The sequence below is a fragment of the Callorhinus ursinus genome, unplaced genomic scaffold (genome assembly GCF_003265705.2).
Source record: "Callorhinus ursinus isolate GAN/ISIS: 27379988/994484 unplaced genomic scaffold, GSC_fseal_2.0 scaffold1, whole genome shotgun sequence".
Classification (NCBI taxonomy): domain Eukaryota; kingdom Metazoa; phylum Chordata; class Mammalia; order Carnivora; family Otariidae; genus Callorhinus; species Callorhinus ursinus.
The window spans coordinates 106,681,290-106,704,040 of record NW_027397063.1 but is presented as its reverse complement, the minus strand read 5'-3'; the positions used below and the strand labels follow the sequence as shown (position 1 = coordinate 106,704,040).

The 22,751-nt window shown below is 35.7% G+C and overlaps 1 protein-coding gene across 2 annotated transcripts in view; it reads right to left on the bottom strand.

Annotated features, from left to right (window-relative positions):
* Positions 1-22,751, bottom strand: part of PLOD2 (procollagen-lysine,2-oxoglutarate 5-dioxygenase 2) — a 95,808-nt gene that overhangs the window by 51,377 nt on the left and 21,680 nt on the right. For both annotated transcript variants that reach the window (XM_025870280.2, XM_025870288.2), the window contains exon 2: positions 1,713-1,804. In XM_025870280.2, coding sequence (XP_025726065.1) covers positions 1,713-1,804 — 92 coding nt within the window. The remainder of the gene's footprint in view (positions 1-1,712; positions 1,805-22,751) is intronic.

The following is a 22,751-nucleotide window of genomic DNA, read 5'->3' as shown; positions in this document are numbered from 1 at the left end:
ATCATGTAGAGGGTCTGTTAAAACACAGACTGCATTGGGGTGCCTGGGTGGCACAATCTGTTAGGTGTCTGACTCTTGGTTTCAGCTCCAGTCATGATCTCAGGGTCATGGGATTGAGCCCCACAACAGGCTCTGTGCTCAGTGAAGAGTGTGCTTGAGATTCTCCCTGTGCTCCTCCCATTCGTGCTCTCTCTCAAATAAATGTTTTAAAAAAATCGGGTCCTACTGTGTCTGGCAGGGTCCTACTGCCAGAGTTTGTGATTTAGTAGGTCTGATGTCAGGCTTGAGAATCTCCTTTCTAACAATTCTCCAGATGATGCTGATGCTGGTGGTCTGGGGTCCACACTTTAAGAACTATTGCATTTCATAATTGGGAAGACAGCTAGAGTCATTCAAATGGGCTGGGTCCAAGATTTGACATTTCATAGCTATATACCCTGGGGCAAGTTTTCTTTACCTAGAAACAAAGTAATATCTAACATACATGGTTTCAACAGCATACAATATATAAAATTCCAAACAGCTTCACATATAAGGAACATCCCACACTCTCCCCAAACTCTAAAGATCCCCCCTTATTAGATTTCAGCATTATTCAGCATCATTTTACCCTGATTTCTCTGTTACCTCCACATGCCTCCTATCAGTACATACTACTATATTTTTCCTCTATCCTAACAGACTTCTAACATATTTCTCATTTATCCTGCATTAAACATCTGGTTGTTAACACTAGATCTCTTTTCCAGCGCAGTTTAGCCTCCTTAATAGCTGTTCTATATTAACATCTGTACCTAGTCTCCGAGGGGTTATGTAAGTGAATACTGCCTTCTTTCTACATTACATACTAGAACAGCTCAGTTTTTCCCTAAGCAAAACAATCTTCCCCTCTTTTTTTTTTTAAGTCATTTTTTGTTTGGTTGGTTTGGGTTTTTTTGGGGGGGGTAGATTTTTTTTTGTAAATGTTCAGTTTGTTTGTTGGTTTGTTTGTTTTCCTACTTGGGATACCTCCCCATACACCTCTTATTTGTGTGAAAGACTTGGCTGACAGATCCTCATTTGTATAAAAAAAAAATAAGTAAATAAAAAAGGCAGGCCTTTCACACTCAGTTTACAAATTCTACCAAAGTCCCCAGGTTTCCTCTGATCATTTATCAATGAGATATTCCCCTGGAGGTCAGTCTTTTAAAAAACCTTTTTATACTTTTATAATGTTCCCAAATTTCTCTAAAACAAATAACAGGAAGAGCAACTCTCAATAATGGGACAGAAAAGGTATTCCCCTCACTGCCATGTTTCCAATTCTCTGTAAGTGAAGAAACAGACTATGAGAGACAAACCCATTACAGAAAAAAATTCTTCAAAGTAAGTGAAAAATATTACCGTCAAAGTCTGTTATGCTGTGCTTGTATATGACCCCTCAAAAGAAACATATATATAAACATATTTTTCTGTTGTTTTATGTAACGTGTTTATACAAAGCATTAGCAAATATGAAGAAATTATTGTCTACGTGGCAGAGTATTAATAAGGTCAAAATGTACCCTTAAAACAATCAACTATATATACAAACTCAGTTAACTATGTAACCAAATTTCAACTCCCTTGTGTGGGTTGCAAATTGTGGCGGTGGTATTGTTGTTATTGTTATGAAAAAAATGTACTTTAGTCACATATTCTAACACCTCCATGAATTAAAAGATATACTGTACCTTCACAGTATAATTGAAGTATTTGGCAGACTGCATAAATCGATGGAATCCATCACTTTCTTTTGTTGCTACAGTTATGACTAATAATTTATCTGCAAAGACAGAGGGACTAGCATAAGATGGTTTACCAAGAGGTTAAATGTTCCCACTTTCCACTCCTCACTAAACCCACCCGCCTCCCTCCTATTAATTTTTGTAATGAAGTCTTAAAATCCACAGCAACATTTACATCACGGTCAGGGCATCATTTTTTTAACAAATAAAGGAAGCAAAATCAGCACTGCTCTAGTAAATACACAGCTTTAGTTGCCATTTTATAATGGATGATTATTTTCTAGCCAACATAAAACCACTTCTCAATAGGAAGAGGTAGATTTAAGGAATCATTTTTAAATATCCATAAAAGCTATTAAGAGGAAACCATGTCAGAAAAAGGCATGTTGGAAAATGCCTAGAGGAAACAAGTACATTAGCAGATATCAAAAGTGCTGGGACATTTCTTTCAACCATAGGACATAGAAGGACCCATGGACTAAGAAAGCAGAAGTTAACATCTTTTCAACATTCTAGGCACTGAGCTGTATTGTTTGATCCTCACTTGCTCTTTACCAATAACAAAAAATCCACAAATTCATAAATGTCTGCTAAGCAATAGGCAATTATTAGAAATAGCATTAATGCATTATAGAATTTAATTAGAAACAATTTAATATAAATCAAAGTAATTTTCCATGAAATTTTTAAAATAAATAAAACAATAACATATATAGATGCAATACACATGAAGAAATAACAGATTCAAACATTCATTAGTCAACCAAAAAAAGGAAAACATTTCCATAGAGATAAATATCGTTTTTTTTTCTGGAAAAAGGTATATTTCACATAATTTTCACCATTATGAGAAATAAATAGTCAAAGAAAAATAAGTTATTTTCATAAAGTTGTCAGGCACCAAATCAATATATTTTAAGAGTACTTTTTCAATTATTTTTTTTTTAAATTTCATTTGTAAAGTTTAAACAAGGCTTAAATGATTGAGAAAATGTGACATATTACCATTCACAATAAATTTTGAAAGAGAATACCAGATTTTTATAAATATTTTATACATAAATCATAAAAATTATCTACAACCTTATATTCTGATTAGATGGATTTTGACACTATTTTCAGTATAAAATTAACAGCAAGGACTTTAACATCCTTAATAGGAAAAGTAATGTTGGCCAAACCACTGAGCAGACAGAAATGTTACCTAATCCAATGACTCAGAAGGCAAAATTAAAAATGTATAGTCTATGTCTGGCAGTCTTATGTCAAATAAGGACTCCTGTTGTTTTACTATTGTTGCTAATTACAAAAACAAAACAAAATAGTGAATTAGTAATTTTCTTAAAGAAAGGTATGTTTAATAGCATCATGTATAAGTATCTGTTTCCTCTTACCTGCTATTCAGTATCATTACTATGATGAGAAATAAATCTTACTCAATTGGGGGCAATAAAAGAAGAAAGTGTTGACATGTACTACTTATAAGTTTCACCAATCAATTCAAGAGTCTAACTTGGTCACCATTTATGAAGTATCCTTGTCAAAACCTTAACCTAAATATGATACATACTTGATTTCACAATTGACCTAATGAATCAGTGGCAAAAGGGAAAAAGAATGGAAGGGAAACTAATGTAGTATATTAACAGAATTAAGAGATAATTCAACCAAATGTAAACCATGGAGTTTAGTCGGATCCTGATTTGAAAAACTAACTGTGGAAAGGTATTTTTGAGAAAATTAGGGAAATTTGAACACTAATTGGATATTTGTTGATATAGGAAACTTAATTTTTTATTGTGCTAATGGCATTGATTTTTTTAAAGAGTCCTTATAATTTAGAGACACATATTTAAGTATTTATCCAATGAAATAATATACAGTATTTACAGTTTGTTTTAAAATTGTCTGAGGTTGAGAGGAGGCAATGAAGGAGGAAGATAAAAGATTGAACAAGACTGACCATATGTGATGACTATCAAAACTGGATTCCTTTTCTATATGTTTGGAAATTCCTACAATTAAAAGAGAGTTCAACTTTATGCACAATCCCTAACCTTCCAATCAGAAAAATTACAGAAAAATAGTCAATATAAAACTTTTAATGTCTAAATAAGTAAAAAGGATGAAATACCAGAAATATTCTAATAAAAAATGTAATTTAAACAACTACTATTAGTACTTCACTCAATCCACCCACCACAACCAAAATGATAATGTGAGATGATAGAGGGAGGAAATGGGCTTGGATAAGAGGCACGCATCAACCATTACCAAAACGTATCTATAATGGTGTCAAAAAGCAAATGGAAGCTTAACTGTGACCAAATGTAACCTCTACTGCCACTGTCTCTCCCTATTATAAAATAGATTAATACAGTTTGCATGAGCAAGAAACATGTAACGCATCTATAAAGTGTGGTAGATTAGAACCACCATTTATCAATGAAAATTCACACCATGGCAAAAAACAAACAAAAACTTCTGTAATCATCTTTACAATCTCCCCAAATGCCTATCATTATAGTAAGATTTAATAAATACTTAAGCGGCTAAACATATACCTCTCTATAAAATTCAGATGAATATCAGAATTTCTCAAAAAGAAGTCAATTTATCTAGAAAGGCCAAAAATATGCTATATTCTCTCTTATTAATGCAGTTCTGGGGGACAGGAGAAATGCATTGTTAAAGAGGCATTCTTCTTTCTCCAAATAGGTGTTGCTATAAGAGCAGAATTATCAACATTTAGTGCTGACCTAATTTTTCTTTTCAAAAGCAAACCATGGGTTCAAAATAGAAAGTTTTGTGTAATATACCATTTCCAAATGCTAAAGCAGCACATAAAATTCATCTGAAATTCATTGTCTTAATGACAGTCATCACATTAAGTAACTCAGCAATAGCCCAGCTGCCTTTGATCCTACTATGGGAAGGATAAATTTATCTTTCCAAGAAACTTTCTCCACACAAAGTCAAACCAGTCCTCAATTTTAAATTTGCAGATGTCAAGAAAAATAATTCTAAAACAGGAACTATAAGTATGCTATTCTCACTCTGCAACTAACTCATTTTATGACCAGATATGTCCTTTATCTATAAAGATCAGTGACTCTCAACTTTCTACTGAAGGAACATATCATATCTTCTTAGTAATGGTTAGCATAGCACAGGGGCTAGCAAACTTTCACTGTACAAGGCCAAAAAACAAATATTTTAGGCTTTATGGACCACATATAATCTGTCATGATTCTTTACATTTTTTTAAACACTTAAAATTTTTTTTAATTATTAATTTTCTGGCTGTCTTTACAAAAACAGTGGGTCAGATTTGGCCTAAGAGTCATAGTTTGCCACTGGTGTTGGCCAAATGAAGCTGAAGACAAATACGTGGGTTCAAATCCCAGCTCTACCATTTATTTGTTAGAAATTAGTCAGCTATATGTGTCTCCATTTATGTCTCAACTGTAATATGTGCAATAATAGCACCTGCCTGATACGTTTGTTGTGAGAATTAAATTAGTTAATATATGGAAAGTGGCTGACACACTGTAAAGTCTACATATATCTACATAGATAGTATCTTCTTATTTCTACTCAACAAATGCATGGATAAGGTAGGCTATTGTTGTGCAAATCTCAGCAGGTTATAACTCCATCTCTTTCTCTACCAGAGTTACATACTCAAGAATCTGACATCTCTTCCAACTCTCAAGATTTTATGATGCTAGACTGAAACACACACACACAAAACCAACCTATGTAAAAACAGTTCAGGTTGAAGCTATTTAATCAAATAATTTAGTAAGAAAATGCAGATATGCCTTCTCAAATGTTTACATTTCTCTCCATCTCCAAGCAAGCTATAACACTAACTCCAGTTATGGTCATGACTAGCCCAGGCTTCTGCAACCCACTCCAATTCTACAAAGCAGCCAGAGTGATGTTGTTCCACTGCTAAACATCCTTAAATGGCTTTCCATTGCTCTTAGGATGGTGCCCAAACTCTATCACCTAAATGTGGTCCTTGACAGTGGCCCTCTCCACTGTCACCCATTATCACTCCCTCCTTTCTTCTCTCTGCTCCAACTGCCCTGTCTTTTTTGACTCTCCAACAACACCTGCTCCGTCCCACCCAAAGAGAAGAGCCTATACATCATTATCTAATTCCCCTCCTGACCTCTTCATGGAGTCACTGCCTATTGAAATTTCAGATTCTTTTTCTTTTTAATTTAATTTTATTATGTCAATCACCATACATTACATCATTAGTTTTTGATGTAGGGTTCCATGATTCATTGTTTGCATATAACACCCAGCGCTCCATTCAGTACGTGCCCTATTTAATACCCATCACCAGGCTAACCCATCCCCCCACCCCCCTCCCCTCTAGAACCCTCAGTTTGTTTCTCAGAGTCCATAGTCTTTCATGGTTCGTCTCCCCCTCTGATTTCCCCCCCTTCACTTCTCCCTTCCTACTACAGTAGAAATTTCAGATTCTTACAATAGGCCATTTCCTTAGGGAGACTGTCCCTGACTACCTCTCTTTCAGGGCACTTACCACAAATTGTATATTAATATTCACAATTATTATTTGAGATTAAAGTCTCTCCCCCGCAGCTAAACTATAAATGTCTTACAGGATGCCTTTTTCTCAATAATATACCTCTAAGGTATATCAATGTCTAGCATATAGTAGGTTCTTAATAAACATTTGTGAATGAGTAGATTCAAGGATAAGTAATGCTATGCTTCATGTGAATGTGTATATAAAATAATTTGTTCTCAACAAAATCTCTATGTCATTAGCTTTATTATCTCCAATTCACAGATGAAGAAAGTAAGGTTTAAATAAGTTAAACAATTTTATGAAAGTCACCCAAACATGTTACTAGCAAAGCCAGGAATAGAACTTCAGTTATTTCTCAGTCCATTTCTTTCCAACATTTCACGTGGACTTACTTGCCAGTGAGAAGTTAAGAGACTAGACGCAAACTTTGAGTTTTACTACATGTGTAGAAAAGAGAGAACGTAGCAAGCTGAAACTTCTATCCTTAGAAAGACCTGCGGCAAGGTTGGTCCTTGGCTGCCATCTGGAAAATTGGATTTGGGGAGGGCTCCCACCATTCCCAATAAGAATGGCTCACTGGGCCTAAAATGTAGAAACAATGTACTTATGCTGAACAGCTGCTTTCCTTCTAGGAGCTTGGAATTTTGATACAGAGCTTGCCTATATGACCAGCCCCCACTAAAAACCTTGGGCACTGAGTCTCTAATGAGTTTTCCTAATAAATAACATTTCACACGTGTTGTCACAGTTAGTTGCTAGGGGAATTAAGCAAATCCTGTGTGACTCCACTGGGAAAGGACTGTGGGAAGCTGCATCTGATTTCCCTGATTGGCTCATGTGTCTTTTTCCTTTGCTGATTTTGCTTAATATCCTTTCACTATAATAAATCACAACAATAAGTATGACTTATATGCTAAATCCTCTTAGCCCTCCTAATGAATGGTTGAATCTGGGGATGGATGGTCTTGAGGATGCCAGACCCAACATGCTTCTAGTTACAAGCAGCAAGTCTTCATCTGAAAAAGACATTATGGGCCTAATTAGTTTATGTGTCTGATAAAGGGCTAGGTATTAGGTTCAGGGCTCAAAGGTTATGCTAGAGAGATATAGAAAAGACTCCAAACAGACACTAGAGAAGTATTTGGTACATAAGGCAATCACACTCTGTTCCTCTGCTGAGAGTTATTTTATATTCTTTTATTTTATTTTATATTTCTTTAAAAGATTTATTTGACATAGAGAGAGAGAACACAAGTGGGGGAGAGGGGGCATGGAGGGGCAGAGGGAGAGGGAGAAGCAGGCTCCTCACTGACTGAGCAGGGAGCCAGATGAAGGCTTGATCCCAGAACCCTGGGATCATGACCTGAGCAGAAGGAAGACGCTTAACCCACTGAGCCACCAGGTGCCCCAAGAGTCATTTTATGTTAATGTAAATTGTGACCTGATGCATAATGGAGCAAAGTCTACTTCTTTTAGAGAGGAGGAAACCAAAACCTAAAGAAAAAACAACACTTGTCCGGGATCCTGCAACTCAGTGGTAACCAATCTAGGACTGGAACTCAAGATTCTCAATTACTAAAAACATGGTTTTCCAGGTCCTATTGAACAATTTTGTTGCTTTCTTAAGTCCTGAGTCACCCAAACACTATGACAATTAAACCAAACCCACAGCGTGTAGGTAGCAAGAAAACAAATTGTGTTTTGTGGAATTGTTGAAAAAAAATTCAAAACAAAGTTTTCTCAAGAACAATTAATGCCAAAAATTTCAACAAAGAAAAAACCTAAAAAGGATATGGCAAAGAGACATCAAAGGATTCCTTAGGATTTTTGTAGGAAAGAGGGGAGAAAAGGGAACACTTAAAAAAAAAAAAAAGTAAACTTTCAACTACTAATGCTACATAGGGAACAGCTTCACACATTAGCATTCAAATGGATGCCTGAGCTTCCATAGCCCACTCTGGGCAATGCACAGATATACAGCAAATCAGGAGATGTGCCATGAGGTAGTAGGGGGAAGGTAGTATATAGGGTGACCAATCACCCATCTGCCTAGGACTAAGGAGGTTCCCAGAGCACAGGGATTTCAGTTTTAAAACCTGGAAAGTCCTGGGGCGCCTGGGTGGCTCAGTCGGGTAAGCATCTGCCTTTGGCTCAAGTCATAAACCCAGGGTCCTGGGAATTGAGCCCCATGTCTGGCTCTCTGCTCAGCAGGGAGCCTGCTTCTCTCTCTGCCTGCCGCTCCCCCCGCTTGTGCTCTCTCTCTCTGCCAAATACATAAAATCTAAAAAAAAAAAAAAAAACCCACACAATTAAAAAAAAAAAAATCAACTTGGAAAATCCTGAGCAAATCAGGACAATTTGATCCCTGTAGCAGTATATGCAGTGGGATTAGAGAAAGTGAATGTTGCCAGTTATCTATAAAAGACTGAATGACACATAAATTTCTGGAGCTCCAGGAGCCAAATGGTGGGAGGGCATTAAGTTAAGGATAAACACTTCTAGAACCAGAAGTTCAACCAACACCAGATATCAAGTGAAGCAGGACCAGATTAAGACCGCCAGAGGCCTTAGGCACCTAAAAGGTCAAAGTGGACAGAGACCACCTCTCTCCCTCATAAGTATTTCAAACCATAATATGCATTTTAAACTTTTTTTCAAATAAAAAATTGTACATACACTAAAATTAGTATCACCTTTTTAAAAAAGGTTTTCTAATTTTCTTTTTGGGGGCCCATGTTTCCTGATGGTATATACCCATGTTTAGTTTATTAGGTAACCTAGTAGTGAATGAAAGACAAATTTCAAGACACAGTCAAAAGAGTTATTTAATATTATGCCCAAGAATTCCTAGCAGGTAGTTGATTTCACAGGGCTATGAAAGCTTAAAGGCATTTAAGAATAGCATCCAAACAGATAATTATATTGCAAAAAACATCAAATTTAGTGTATCTGTAGTCAGTAAAACTTGAATAACTATTAGGATAACACTGGAATTTTAGAATGAGGTGAAATTTTTAATATCAAAAATCATGGGCCCCTCTATAACCATATTAATCATAGCAACCATTGAGAAATTTATGAAAAACCTTGACATAAATACATCTTTAATAAATTTAAATAAATTTATATTTAAATAAATGTATATTCACCTAATTACAGAAATATTCACATACTTTAGAAAAACATTAATATGAACAATATAATCTATTCAAACTGTGTTAAAAAAAAAAAAAAGAACAAACTTTGTTCAGAACTCCAATGCAATAACTCTCTTTGGTAATACCCCACCATCCTTCACAATAAATATCCATGAGCTAAATTTTAAGAACTCAACCTAAAGGTGATAGACAAGAAGAAAATTAAAGGAGATCCACTCCTCTACATCCATCCCCATCCCCTTCCAGAAACATGGAGATAAAAATGCAAGGACTTGATTGCAGCCAAAAACTATACACTGAGTTCCAACAAATTGTTTCTGGAGTTTAGAAGGGGAAACTAAAGTTTAAACACCGAGAATGATCACAGTAAGGGGGGCTTCGATCAGGGTAAGACATGACAAAAAAATGAAAGAATAAAAAGTGCCCTAAGTGTCTCTAAGTGAGACAGCTGACTAAAACAAACAAACAAAAAAGCTATCTTGACAAGAGAGGTGATGATCCCTGTGTAATCAGTGCAGCCCATGCATGGAAAATTATGAGATGTTTGACATGCTACACTAAGGAAAATTTTGGCAAACATGGAGTTTGACCAGCATGGTTAGAGGTCTGGCAATTATTTCATATATTGAATAGTTGAGGGATTGAGAATTTTTCTACTTGAAAAAAAGACTCAACACCTCCCAACCTCATCACATTTGAGAAGAAAAAAATAGATTTCCTCTATCTTATTTTAAAGAAGATAACTGGCTGGGGAAGAATTAATGGAGAGAAGGCAGATCTTGTGTCAATATTGTCTTAGTCCATTCAGGCTGCTCTAACAAAACACCATAGACCCTGTAGCCTAAAAACAACAGAAATTCATTCCTCACAGTTCTAGAGGCTAAAAGTCCAAGATTACCCCACCAGCATGGTGACGGCCCTCTTTCTGGTTTACAAGCCAGCACCTTCTCCCTGTGTCTTCACATGGTGAAATGGGTCAAGGTCTCTTTGGAGCCTCTTTTATAAGAGTACTAACCATATTCATGAGGTCTCTACCCTCGTGACTTAAGCAACTCCCAAAGACCCCACCCTCTAATACCATCACCTTTGGGAGTTAAGTTTTTGACATATGAATATGGGGTGGGGGGGACACAAACATTCAGACCATAGCAAATACAAAATATGATTAAAAGCATCCAGGATGAATGGACTGTCTTGGAAAAGCAGTGTTTCCTATCTTTATAAACATTAATACAAAGAGGATAGGTCCATTTTCCAGGATTTATGACTTGGAGGGCACACTTGATACATTCAAAATATGAAATTTATACCTCGGTTATAATATTAATGTCAAAAGGAAAAGGCGTTGCCCCCTAACAGAAAGAACAGATTTTAATCTGTAGAATTCCAAGGGTTCAAAGGTTACAGCAACCTCCAAAGTAGAAAGATGCACCGATAATGAGAACCTCCGTTGAGTGGGCTGGGGTAACCCATCTGCAAGCCAAATGCTTTAGCAGAGACGCTAAATTGCCTGCCAAAAATCTGGTCCCAAGGTTATGTAGTTTGTTCAAACAAATTTGATTTATTGCTGTTTATTCCATATTTTACATAAGCACTAAATATATTTCCCAGACTCATAAGCAAAGGTCATCAATAGTAAAGTTAACAACGAGTACAAAACAGCAGAGGCTGAGATAACATATTCCTGCTAATTCAACTACAAATGAAAAGAAGAGTTGCCCTTGGGCAGAGGCCAACTTGAGATGGACTTGTCACCAAGCAAGCCACGTTCTGAGAGAAAGTTGTAAGGATGAAGTGTCTGAACCAAAATGGCCTTACTCCTCCATAATGGAAAAAGAAAAATCATTATGAAGTCTGTCTAACCTAAAGGAATAAAAATAAATGCATCTGGGTTGCAAAATTAAAAGCACACCAGATAAAGTGTTGAGTGGCTGAAATGGAAACAAGAAAAAAGTCATAACTTTCATTCCTCATCTTCAAATATAAACATTTGCTTCTTCTACTCCACATTGCCATGAACAGATTATAAATACATTTTTTCGAAGAGGGTATTTTCCATTGTATCCATCTTGCACAAAATGAGTACATTTAATCTGAGCAGCAGTCCATCCCCACTCTGTCTGCAAAGTTTTATGGCATCTATTTTGGCAGCTCAGAATCCTCCCCCATTGTTCAACAACTTGAACTCGCCATGTAAGAGATTACTAGAAAATTGAATCTGTATTTTTGATTCTTGGGGAACGTAAAATTAAATGTAGATGATTTGATTTCTACAACTATGGATACCTTCTTCTATGGAATTACTGTAAGACCCCCCCCCAAAAAAAACAAGGAGTTTTATTAATTTGTGTAAACTGTCATAAACTTTCATCTTTATGTAACAGAAATGTCCTATTTTTTTGGAAAGTATGTCCCAGAAAATGTAAGAAACATTCTAGCTCTAGCATTCATTGGGCCAAGTTAGAGATTTTAAAAATATGTTTATGTATACAGATGACTGATTTTTTCCTTCCTCAGACACTCAAATTAGTAATTTAATTTTTTGGACTAGGTGATAAAGTAGGAAGTGATATTCCTTCCCAGATCTTTCTCCCAGACCTCTAGGTGACTTTCTCCCAGGAGCTACCAGTAATGTTGTTCTTACGGATGCTTCAAAAGATGTCAATATATATCCTACACTCCAATTTTGCATATTTAAAATTTTTTATTATTCAATTTATTTAAAATTTTTTTAAAAAGCAAAAAAATTTCACCCATTTTTCCTTCCCTCCCCCAATCTCTGACCTCTGGCAACCACCAATCTGTTCTCTGTATCTATGAGTTTGTTTTATGTATATTTTAGATTCCACATACAAAAGTGATCATATGATATTTGTCTTTCTCTGAGTTATTTCACAAATGGCAAGATTCATTCTTTTTTATGGCTTGAGTATATATGTATATAGGTACTGCATTTCTTTACCCATTTAGCCATCGATGGACACTTAGGTTATTTTCAGATCTCGGTATTGTAAATAATGCTACAATGGACATGGGGGTGCATATGTAACTTTGGAATTAGTGTTTTCATCTTCAAATACCCAGAAATGGAATTGCTGGAGTATACGGTATTTCTATTTTTAATTTTTTGAGGAATCTCCATCCTGCTTTCCACACTGGCCGGACCAATTTATATTCCCACCAAGAGTGCACAAGGGTTCTCCTTTTGTCCACATCCTTACCAATACTTGTTATTTATCTTTTTGACAACAGCCATTCTAACAAATGTGTGGTGATCTCATTGTGGTTTTGATCTGCTTTTCCCTGATGACTAATCATGTTGAGCATCTTTTCATGTGTCTGTCAGCCATCTGTATTTCTTCTTTGGAAAATGTCTATTCAGACATTCTGCCCATTTTTTTAATCAAATTATTTTGTTGTTATTGTTGTTGTTATTGAGGTATATGAGTTTATATAGATTTTGAATATAACCCCCTTATCAGAAGCATGGTTTGCAAATATTTTTTTTCCCATTCAGTAGATTGCCTTTTCATTTTGTTGATGGTTTCCTTTGCTGTGAAGAAGCTTTTTAGTTTGCTGTAGTACAACACATTTATTGTTTACGGTGTTTTTCTTTTTCTTTTTGGTTTTGTGTATTTTATTGTTGCTTTTGATGATTTTGCTTTTGGGGCCAGATTCAAAAAACAATTTCCAAGACCAATGTTAGGCAGTTTATCACCTGTATTTTCTTCTAGGAGTTCTATAGCTCAGGTCTTATATTCAAGTCTTTAATCCATTTTGAGTCAACTTTTGTATATAGTATAAGATAGTAGTCCAGTTTCTTTCTTTTGCATGTGGCTGCCCAGTTTTCCCAACACAACTGATTGAAGAGACTGTCCTTTCCTCATTGCATATTCTTGGCTCCTTTATGATAAACTATTGACCACACATGAGTTTATTTCTGGGTTTTCTATTCTGTTCCACTGATCTATGTGTCTGTTTTTGTGTCAATATCATACTATTTTAATTACTATAGCATTGTAATACAGTTTGAAATCATGAAGCGTGATGCATCCAGCCTTGTTCTTCTTTCTCAGGTTTGCTTTGGCTATTCAGGGTCTTTTATGGTTCCATACAAATTCTAGGATTGTTTGTTCTATTTCTGTGAAAACTGCCTTTGGAATTTTTATGAAGATTGCATTAAGTTTGCAGACTGCTATGAGTACTATGGACATTTTAGCAATATTAACTCTTCCAATTCATGAGCATAGAATATCTTTCCACTTATTTGTGTTCTTCAATTTCTTTCATTGTCTTATAGTTTACAATGTATAGGTCTTTCACTTCCTTAATTAAATTTATTCCTAGGTATTTTTATTATTTTTTATGCAACTGCAAGTAGGACTGTTTTCTTAATTTCTCTTTCTGATAGTTCATTAGTATATAGAAACACAATAGAATTTTTCATACTGACTCTATGACTACAACTTTACTAATTCATTTATTAGTTCCAACAGTTTTTGATGAAATTTTGATTTTCTAGATATAATATACCATGTCCTTAACAAACAGTGACAGTTTTACTTCTTCCTTTCCAATCTGAACGCCTTTTATTTCTTTTTCTTGCCAATTTATCTGACTAGAACTCCCAATACTATGTTGAACAAAAGTGGCAAGAGTGGGCATCCTTGTTTTACTCCAGATCTTCAAGTTTTCAGCTTTTTACCACTACTTTAGTCTTTATTATGTTGCCACACGTTCCCTCTATACCCACTTTGTTGTGGGTTTTTATCATAAATGGATGTTGAATTTTGTCAAATGTTTTTTCTGCCTCTATTGAGATGATCGTATGATTATTATCCTTCATTTTGTTAATGTGGTATTTCACATTGATTGATTGGTGGGTATTGAACCATCCTTGCATCCCTGGAATAAATCCCACTTGATCATGGTGTATGATCCTAATAGTTCAATTATTGCCGAATTCAGTGTGGTAATATTCTGTTGATGATTTTTGCATCTATGTTCATTGGGGATATTGGCCTATAATTTTCTTTTCCAGAAAGACATTCTGCATCCAGGCTTCCTTGCCTGGTTTTACTATCACAGTAATGCTGGGCCTCTTACAATGAATTTGGAAGAGTTCTTTCCTCTTCTATTTTTTGGAAGAGAATGAGAAGGACTGATATTAATTCTTCTTTGAAAGTTTGGTAGAATTCACCAGGGAAGCCTGGTCTTGATCTCCTTATTAGCAATCAGTCTATTCAGATTTTCTATTTCTTCATGATTCAGTCTTGGACCTGGATTTATCTCCTTATTAGCAATCAGTCTATTCAGATTTTCTATTTCTTCATGATTTAGTGGTGGTATATGTTTCTAAGAATTTATCCATTTTCCCAATTTATTAACAAATAATTATTCATAGTATTGATGATCCTTTATATTTCTGTGATGTTGGGACACCTGGTGGCTCAGGTGGAAGAGCATGTGACTCTTGATCTTGGGATCATGAGTTTGAGCCCCACACTGGGTGTAGAGATTACTTAAAATATTACTTGAAATTACTTAAAATAAAATATATATATTTCTCTGTGATATCAGTTGTAACTTTTATATCATTTCTGATTTTATTTGAGCCCTCATTTTTACTTTTTTCTTTTCTTTTTTCTTTTTTTTTTTGTGAATCTAGCTAATGGTTTATTAATTGTATTTTTTTAGAGAACCAGCTCTTAGTTTCACTGGCTTTTTTATTATCTTTTTAGTCTCTATTTCATTTATTTCTACTCTAATCTTTGTTGCTTCTTTCCAGGCTTCATTTGTTCTTTTTCTAGTTCCTTGAGATACAAAACTGGTTGTCTGAGACTTTTCTTGTTTCTTGAGATAGACATTTATTGCTATGAACTTCCTTCTTAGAACTGCTTTTGCTGCATCTCATGAATTTTGGTATGTTACATTTCCATTTTCATTTGCCTCAAGGTATTTTTCTTATTTCTCTTTTGATTTCTTCTTTGATCCATTGGTTGTTTAGTAGTATGTCATTTAATCCCACAGACTTGTGAATTCTCCCATTTTCTTCAAGTTAATTAATTTCTGGATTTATACCACTGCAGTCAAAAAAGATGCTTGATACTATTTCAATTCTCTTAAATTTATTAAAACTTGTTTTGTGGCCTAGCATATGATCTATCTTGGAAAATTTTCCATGTGTTACAGAGAAGAATGTATATTCTGTTGCTTTTAAGTGGAATGTTAACTATTAAGTCTATCTGATCTAATGTATCATTTAAGGTTGGTACTTTCTTAATGATTTTCCATTTGATGATCTATCTATTGATGTAAGTGGGATACTAAACTCACCTAGTGTTACTTATTGCTGTCTATTCCTCCCTTTAGATCTGTTAATATTTGCTTTATATATTTATTTGTATATGTTGGGTGCATAAATATTTACAAATGTTATTTCTTTTTCTTGGAGAGCCCTTTAACATTATGTAATGTCCTTCTTTGTTTCTCACTACAGTCTTTGTTTCAAAGTCCATTTTGTCTGATGTAAGTATAGCTACTCCAGCTTTCCTTAGTTTCCATTTGCATGTAATATCTTTTTCCGTCCCTTCACTTCCAGTGTGTCCTTACATCTAAAGTGAGTCTCTCATAGGCAGCATATAAATGAGTCTTTTTTTTTAATCCATTCTGCCACTCTGTGTCTTTTGATTGCAAAATTTAGTTCATTGACATTTAATGTAATTATTGATAAGTATGTGTTTATTGCCATTTGTTAACAGTTTTTTGGCTATTTTGTAGTTCAAAAATTGTTTTGCATCTCTTTTTAAGATCTACATATCTTTGAGATATTTTCAAATGTAATCCAGCTACACTGTATCCCATCATATAGATAAACTACGATTTAATTAAACACTATGTTAGTGACAGGTATTCACATTGTTTCCAATCCAATCCTATACTAAAAAAAAAAAAATCTGTAATGGATGATTTATATAGGTATTTCTTACATATAAGATTGTATCTGTAGAATAAATCCAAAGTAGAACTTCTGGATCAAATATTTTCCTCCCATTTGTTATTTATCTTTTGACTTTATTTTGATTGTATGATTTTTGCCAGGCAGAATTTTTTTTTATAGTGCTGTTTTTATCAGCCATTAACTCTTATGTCTTCCAGGTTTTAGAAAGACCTTCTACCTTCTACAGCTATACAACAACCTTTCCATATTTTCTTCTAGTAAAGTTTCATTTTTTCACATTTCTTTCTTTTCTCGTATAGCTGATATTGAATAAATGAAGTGATGAACCTGCTGAGATTTCCTCTCATATTATTCCAAACAAGGAAGTCATTAGATTCCACTCTGAATTACCAGAATTTATGATGAATTAACACAAGAATGCTTTATGAAAAATATTACTTATTTAAACCATGACAGGATAGTGACCTGTGATTGTTTTAAAGACAGAATAAACCAAAAGGTAGTTTATATGTCTTAAAGTATGCAAATCCCCAAAACACTAAAAATAACAGGAAGATGACTTTTCATAAAGGTTTTTTCTAAGTAAAATTGGCTTTCTAACACTATTTTAATTGGATATAAAGCTCTATATAGAAGGTTCTCTATATAGAAGGTTCTCTATGTGCTCCCATCTGCCACAATGACAAAAATTCACCTAAGGTGTAATTACCTCTGTCCCAATCAGTTCCCTGTTGTCTAAGGGCCTGTTTTTCCTCCCTTCTTATTTCTTCTCTCAATTTTGAATAGAAACCTACTTAAATTCTGAACCAAGTCATATGTTAAGATACATACATGGATGATTCTCTCTTAGACAAGCCTGGCCTGTGTCTGACTAACCTCACAACCTTAAGACAACCATCCTCCAAGTATGGCCATGGTCACACTAGTCATGGTGCATCAGAACCCCTACACTACACTCCCAGATCTAGGCAAATTCCATGAGGTGGGGATGGTGTGGTGTGGGTAAGCATGCACCTCAACATGGGGCTTAGAACGCTTGAAGAACAGCAGCACAGAAATTCTATACAATTGAACTTCTATCTTATTTCATGCAAAATATAAAACCCTGAACATGTTCACTTTTCTGTTTTGTGCCCATGGTAATACATATGGTAAGTCAGTTATAGCAGGGAGCCAAAAGTCTTTCTGAACATGTGCTATATTCTCCCAGTTATTGAAGCACTGTTTTATTCAAATCCAAAATTAGGGGGGGAAAGTCAAAAAGATCGATATCACATAGTAAACACATATATATGATTAAAATAAGTCCTCATAAACAGAAAGCTATGGAAGTATTTGATTTCAATCCATTATCATTCAGGCAATGAAGAGACAGAAAGATGTATAATGTACAAATCCCCTGTCTTCAAGTAAAATATTTAATTTGACATGTAACACAGAGTAGACACTGTTGACCTTAATGATTTATGTGATAACCAATCCCTCCAAACACTATCCCCGAGGTTGTGTAACTTTGTTCCAGGAGCTCACACCAACCTATTCTCAGTCCTCAGGTTCTTTCAATTCCAAGCTCCTCTGCAGAGATGTATTCCTTTCTTAATAACTGGGTTTCTTGGCCTTCTTCCATCAGTGGTCAGAACTCTATCATGACATCATTTCAATAGGTGGCCAGAATCTGGTTTTGTACCCTCTTCCTTAATTTTAGTTCCTGTCAAAAATTTCCAGTCTTAGAGCTGGTATCTCAAATGCTCACCACCCAGAAAACGACATATGCATTGCCTTAATCTTTGCATGGCTTACCATTCTCAAGATTTGCCTGATGCTAGCACTCAACTTCCAAGTTCCCTGCTAACCATCTATTTTCCAAAATTTACTCAACAAGAAAATCTTTGACAGATTTCTATTCCCTTGACTACCCTTTATCTTGTAGACATACTTCCCAGTTTCTGATACATTTCAGAGAAATGCTTTTGTTTATTCATTCTTGGAACATTCCACCTCCTATACCCAGTTTAGTTTCCTTCTACCCCCAGGGAATCACTGAACCCTGAAGATCCAACTGGATCCTTAATCCAGACACTCCCAATCTGATCAATCATGCCACTGTCCTTGTCCAGTGGTTCTCAAATATTAGCATGCATTAGAAATACCCAAAGGCTTATTAAAACAAAAATTTCTAGACCATGCCCCCAGAATTTTTGATTTGGTATGTCTTGGGAAAAGCTCAGGAATAACTTCTGAGCACCAGGCTTCAGCACAGGAGATGGTGATGATGCTGAACAGCTATGCCAATGAATATACATACTTCAACATCTCCAATTATAGATTATAGCCCAATAAGGAGGTTAAACAATGAAGGAAGAAATCAAGAGTAGTTGGGATATTCCCACATAAGTAAAAATTTTAGGTGGGCCTCAAAGATGGGATAAGACTGCCATCATGGAGTTTACATGCATGTGGTTGACAAAAACCAAACAAAATATTTTCATTTAACTTACCGGGCTAAAAAGAAGGGGGATAGAATAGGGAGTCTTGAATATGTTACAGTTTTGAATAGCATAACCAAATTTCACTGAAGGGGTAACATGAAGCATAGGAAGTGAGCTAGCTAGGCAGACACCTCAGGAAAAGCTTTCCAGGAAAAGGAAGCAAAGAATACAATGAATCTGACTAAGCTGGGTCCAGTCCTCGTATGTCTTTGGCGGAGTGAGGAGAGGACACTACAGGCACCAGAGTGGGCAGAACAGACTAAGCAAGAAAGAAAATGAGATGAGGTCAAAAGTCAGAATAAATAGATTGTGCAGGGCCTAGGAGGTCATTGTAAAGATTTGCCTTTTCTCCAAATACAATAGGAAGCTATTAGAGGATTTTGAGTGAAAGGATGATGTAACAGTGGCTAAATACTACTATTACTACTACTACTACTACTAATAGCAGTGTCTACTATGTAGATACTATTAACTAATTTAATCTAAGTACTACAGTGTGATATAATGATTGGTCAGAAATATATATTTGGTCATTCCAATGACCAAAACATATTTCTCAGATATAATTTGGTCTTCATCCATAGTTCCTAAAAATGCCTCAGAGCCATAAAGGTGAAAATGGGTGTCTTGTTATTAAAGAAGGGGACTTTTGGACCTCACCCAAGGGTGGGGGTTGGTTGTCAGGAGGACCAACCCTGTGATTAGAGGGTTAGAACTTCAGTCATACCTCCTGACCTCTGGGGAGGGGAGAGGGGTTGGAGGTTGAATCAGACAATGCAATCATGACAATGCAATGAAGCTTCCATAAAAATCCAAGAGAACTGGGTTCAAAGAGCCTCTGGGTTGGTAAACACATCGAGATTAAGGGAGAATGGCACATCTGGAGAGGGCATGGAAGTTCTGCGTCCTCTCCCCATACCCTGCCTTATGTATCTCCTCCATCTGGATGTTGACACGTATACTTTACTACGTCCTCTAATAAACTAGTATAAGTATTTTAGTGTTTCCCTGAATTCTGTGAGCCACTCTGGCAAATTAAAAGAACCTAAGGAGGAGTTCACTGGAACCTCCAGTCTATAGCCATTTGGTCAGAAGCACATGTAACTTCGCAATGGGTGTCTGAAGTGGGGGGTGGGAGGCAGTCTTACAGGACTGAGCACTTAACCTATGAAATCTGATGCTATCTCCAGAATAGATGGTGTAGAATTGAGTTGAATTCTCAGATACCCAGCTGGTGTCTGAGAATTGCTAGGTGTTATTGGGGGGCCCCCCCCATAGGCATTGGGTCCAGAAACCTAAAAAGATACAGTTATTCCAATTTTACACTTAAATAAGTTGCCTTAAATTGAACAGACTATAAATGGCAGGACCTAGATTTGAACCCAGACAGCCTGGCTCCAAAGTCTGTGCTCATAACTGCTATACTATACTATGTCCCATAATCAGACTGAAGTTTAACAGGATTACTCTGGTTGCTATGACTGAAAGAAGTCAAGGATAAAATAAGGAAACCTGGTTGGGAGTGTTCACAATAATAATAATCTAGGGTAGAGGCCATGGTGATATGGATCAAGCAGTAGCAGTAAAGAAGATAAAAAGTGATCAGTTTGGATATGTTTTGAAGGTAGATTAAACAAAACTGACTGATAGATTAAATGGGAGATTTGAGAAAAAGGAGTGAAGAACTCCAGATTGTTTAAGAAGACTAACCTTAAAAGATTAGCCTGCTGTGTGGATAAAGTGGTAAGAAAATGTTTAAATTAAAAGCCTTTACTGTGCCTTCTAGATAATAAAAATATCTAACTGCCATATTCCCAATCCTGAAGGGTATACAGTCCCTATAACTTCCCTATAACTTTTCCTTGTCATTTGTTTGCTCCTGAAGGAATTATAGACACCAACTATTAGACAACCTAAATGTAGATTGTTTTGTTATAATGAACAGAACAGGATAATGACTGAGCTCATCCTAAAATGTAAGAGGTTTTTTTAAAAAAAACCTATTTTAGAATAAGCAAGGCATAGCTGCACATTCCTGTATAAATGTCATCACTTTGAGTCATTAGTAAGAAATGTGTTACAAGGATTAGAACACGTACATTGAAAAGCAGCTGGGGAAAAGAAGTATCAGCTGTTGGCAAAGAGCACTGTTGGAGGATGGTCACTGTGAAAAAGCTGATCTCTCCCTCCCTCTCTTTCCCTGTCTCTTGTACAATCATATTCTATTAATACCTAGCTGCAACACATTAGAAATGAATGGTTCAACTGGTTCTTCAAAAAGAAGAAAAACATAGCAATGCATTAAGTAGTCATAAACAAGATGCATATTTAAAACAGATGTTTATAAAATAGCTCCCTTTTGAATGCAGTGTAATCTCAGCAGTATCAATCCATTCAGGGCAGGATGCTCTCAGGTACTGGGTCAGGTTGTATCTGAATGAGTCAGCATTTCAGTCAGAGAACTTCTGTAATAGGAATGAAAATCCCCTGGTTGGAAAGCTTGGCCAGTGTCACATGGGACCCACTGATGTGAGGAGTCCCCCAAAATCCAAACTCCCAAGAGTAAAACAAGGAGACATCCCCACTGCTGAAAGGGTTCTGACATTACTCATCAGAGAACAGCTCCCCAGTCTGACTTCACTGTGACCTAGAAGCAGGGGTAAGCATTCAGTATTTCTTAGTACTGAACACCTCTCCAGCACTCCTCACTTGCTCTTAATTCTGGAATTTCTCAAAGTAGAGAAAACTCACATTGATTTCATAAGTTGGTATATTGTTTATATCAGATATTCCAGATTAAGCTACACTATTCATGTGTCATTTTCCAGAAACATACAATATGGCTTAAAATAAAAATAGAAAATATTTTCTCAAAGTCACAAATGACTCTGTTAGCGTTTTTGGTCATTTAGCATTCCAGTCAGTTAAACCATGGAGCCTTTGATCTTCCTCTAAACACTTAACAGGAATCATTCTATAAAATTCTCTAATTAAGCAGAGAATACCAAATATAATCTCTTCCTGATGTTTCATGATCATTCCTTACAATATCTTCCCATGATACAGGAATTCCCCAAAACACATCTAATTCTATACAGCTATTTATCCCCATAATAAGTTTTTTTTAAAGATTTTATTTATTTATTTGCCAGAGAGAGAGCACAAGCAGGGAGAGTGGCAGGCAGAGGGAGAAACAGGCTCCCCTCTGAGCGAGGAGCCTGATGTGGGACTCAATTCCAAGACCCTGGGATCAGGACCTGAGCTGAAGGCAGGTGCTTAACCGACTGAGCCACCCAGGCATCCCTCCCCATAATAAGTTTTTCACATGCTATTTCTTACCTTTAACTTCTTGGTCTCCATTTTGATGTCTGAATATCAGTATGCCTGGTTCTATCAACAACACAATATGTTTCTCCAGTTACTGCCCCCTTATAATTTTTATAACATATTATGTCCTGAGAGGTAGAAAACTCATTTGTCCATACTATGTATTAAATGAAGTCAATAAATGGTTTTTCTATCTTTAATTATCAGTAATATAGACAGCTGGATGTTTAGATTATGTCCAAAATGAAAATACAGTTAACTATATTAAAATTAAAATTTCTGTATTTCACAATGTTTATCAAGTGATCACTACCACTTGAAGTCTTAGAGATGTATCTTGCAACTTACTTAAACTGTATAAACTCCCCAAATGTGGTTACAAAATAGTATCTAACATTAGGAAGGTTCAGGTTTTTATTGAAAAAAAGTCATGCTGACCTAAAACATCCTCAAGCTGAAGCAGTGAAAAATATCTCAGGC